Genomic DNA, 2,782 nt, shown 5'->3' with positions numbered 1-2,782 from the left:
GAGGAAGACCCTTTGTGACATGGATTGACACAGAGACTACAAGGAAATTGAGCATGACAGAGATCGTAAGGGTGATGCAAGATAGGACAAGGCACAGACCTGTGGTCATAGAGTCACTATGAATTGCAGTTAACTTTATTGTCCCTAAGAACAGCAACAGAAAATATTATGATCCTATATAGCACTACTTGAAGGACTTATTATTTAATTATGGAGCAAATATATTTTGATATATCTTCACAAACTGTATAATGGTATGTCTGAGCTGAATATTAGTCTTGCTTAAAACCATGATCAAAAATAAACAAGTAATAAAAATCATCACATGACTCCATAATTCTCCATGGCATTTAGCTAAAAGAAATGAAAGCAGGAATCCAAATAATATACTTGTACACCAATGTTCATTGTAGCATAATTTATAATAGGCAAATGGTGAAAACAACTTAAATGCCCACAGACAGAAAAATGGATTAACAAAATGTGTGGCATTAATAGCAAATAATATTTCTCAGTCATAAACAGAAATGAAATCTATATATTAAAGATACATGCTACAATTTGATGAACTTTGTAAAGGTTATGTCAAGTCAGTCAATTGCAAAAATAAATTATCACAATGTATGAAATATCTACAGTAAGCAAGTATATAGAGTTCAAAGTACATTATTTGATATTAGAGGTGAGAGAGAAGGAGGAGAGGGAACAATTACTGAGTTTATTTTTAGAGTGATGAAAATTGGAAATTAATAATTATAGCTGCATAACATGATTAATAAAACTAAAAAATGTTGAAATGGCAAATGTTTGTTATATATATTTTTACCACAGTTGAAAAAAGTTTTTAGTATAAGACATGACAGACTTTGAGAATATATCATCTAGAAAAAAATTAGGAAGTATGAGTCAAATCAGAATTATTAGAGACATTATTATAAAAACCTCAATTTGTTAAGTAATTTACTTGTTTAGTCTTTCATTTGGAACTGAAAATCCTCTTCATCAGCATGCCTAAAGCCCCCTTCACATCCTTATTCCTAAGGGTGTAGATGAAGGGGTTGAGTGTAGGGGTCACTACTCCATAGAAGAGAGCCATAAATTTGGGTTGATCTCTTGTGATGGAGGAGGGAGGCTGAAGGTACATGCTAATGGCTGGTCCATAAAATAAGAGAACAACAATGAGGTGGGAAGAACATGTCCCAAAAGCCTTTTTCCTTCCCTCAGAAGACTTAATGTTCAATATAGCTTGCCCAATGCAAGCATAGGAAATAAGAATTAAGCAGAGTGGAACAGCTATTAGAAAAGTGCATAGTATAGAAAGCATGAGCTCATTAGAACTCTTATCACCACAGGCTACCTTTATCAGAACAGGAATCTCACACAATACATGATCCAGCTTGCTGACACCACAGAGAGGCAGCTGTAATGTAACCGTGACCTGTGAGACAGCAATAGTCATTCCACTCAGCCATACAATGGATACTAGTAGGATGCAAGTTCGCTGACTCATAATGATGGTGTAGTGTAGAGGTCTACAGATGGCTACATAGCGATCTAAGGACATGAGAGCCAAGAGTAAACATTCTGTGCTGCCCATAAAGTGAAAAAAATAAAGCTGAATTACACAGCCTATGTAACTGATTGTTTTCCTGGAGCCTCCCAGGTTAACAAGCATCTGAGGGACAGTGCTTGTGGTGTAACACATGTCCAAAAATGAGAGGTTGGTTAGAAAGAAATACATGGGGCTGTGGAGCCGGGGATCCAGTATGGACACTAGGATAATGGCAATATTTCCCATCATGGCCATAGGGTATGTGATCAGAAGAATAATGAAGAGAGGAAGCTCCAGCCAAGGATGGTCAGCAAAGCCCAGCAGAATGAATTCGTCTGGATGGCTTTTGTTATTTAATGCCATTGTTATAAATTTATTTCATCTGCAGTAGAAAGTGGAAAGAAAGATATAAACAATTACAAAGTACTGATCATCAGTCACATATTTTCCCAAGATTAATGAACACTTTAAAATTAGAACATATACTGCATTGATTATTTTATTAAGACATAACCATGACAAATACAGACAAACCATTTTAGGAATAAGGAAACTCATTGACAAAGGCATCTGCAGAATTCTATCTAATCACGGCTTCTGGTTTCTTTTATAAGATTTTCAGGACCCTTGTAGGTGGAGTTACTCTTGTGGGTGAAAGACCAGGATTGGACTGTGATGTTGTTGTTAGGTGCCCTTGAATTGAGTTCTACTCATAGCGACCCTATGAACAACATATCTGAACCCTGTCCTATCCTGTGGCATTCTTATACTTTCTGATACACTGGAGTCCATTGCTGCAATCACAATGTCAATTAATCTCTTTGGGTATCTTCCACTCTTTTGCTGACTTTCACCTTTTGAAATGGTATTTCTTTCCAAGCAACAGACAGACTCTCATAACAACATGTGAGATGAAGTTTTACCATCTTTCCCTCCACGGTGCTATCTGAGTGCACTTTTTTCAAGATCAATCTATTCCTTTTTTTAGGATATTTGGTACTATTCTCCAACATCACAACTTAAAGACATAAATTCTTCTGTCATTCTTATTCATTGTCTAGCTCTCAAATGTTATTCATATTTTATACATTTGATGATGTAGTCACAGCAAATACATTTTTTAAGAAGTACAAAAGGCTACTTTATATTTGGACTTCACCTGATGAACTGCACAAGGATCATACTGACTAACTACCACAGTGGAAAGAATCACTGGAGAAGTTCAATGTT

At 35.8% G+C, this 2,782-nt stretch overlaps 1 protein-coding gene across 1 annotated transcript; it reads right to left on the bottom strand.

The window, feature by feature from the left end:
• Nucleotides 1-976: 976 nt before the first annotated feature.
• Nucleotides 977-1,915, bottom strand: LOC102850379 (olfactory receptor 2B11-like). Its single transcript, XM_006896245.1, has one exon. It carries the CDS (start codon nucleotides 1,913-1,915, stop codon nucleotides 977-979), a length of 939 nt encoding a protein of 312 aa, XP_006896307.1.
• Nucleotides 1,916-2,782: the final 867 nt, after the last annotated feature.

Source organism: Elephantulus edwardii, unplaced genomic scaffold (assembly GCF_000299155.1).
Source record: "Elephantulus edwardii isolate Elephantulus edwardi_28Jun2011 unplaced genomic scaffold, EleEdw1.0 scaffold00184, whole genome shotgun sequence".
NCBI classification, from domain to species: Eukaryota; Metazoa; Chordata; class Mammalia; order Macroscelidea; family Macroscelididae; genus Elephantulus; species Elephantulus edwardii.
Note: the sequence above shows the minus strand (reverse complement) of the source record. Positions and strands in the feature narration are given on the sequence as shown.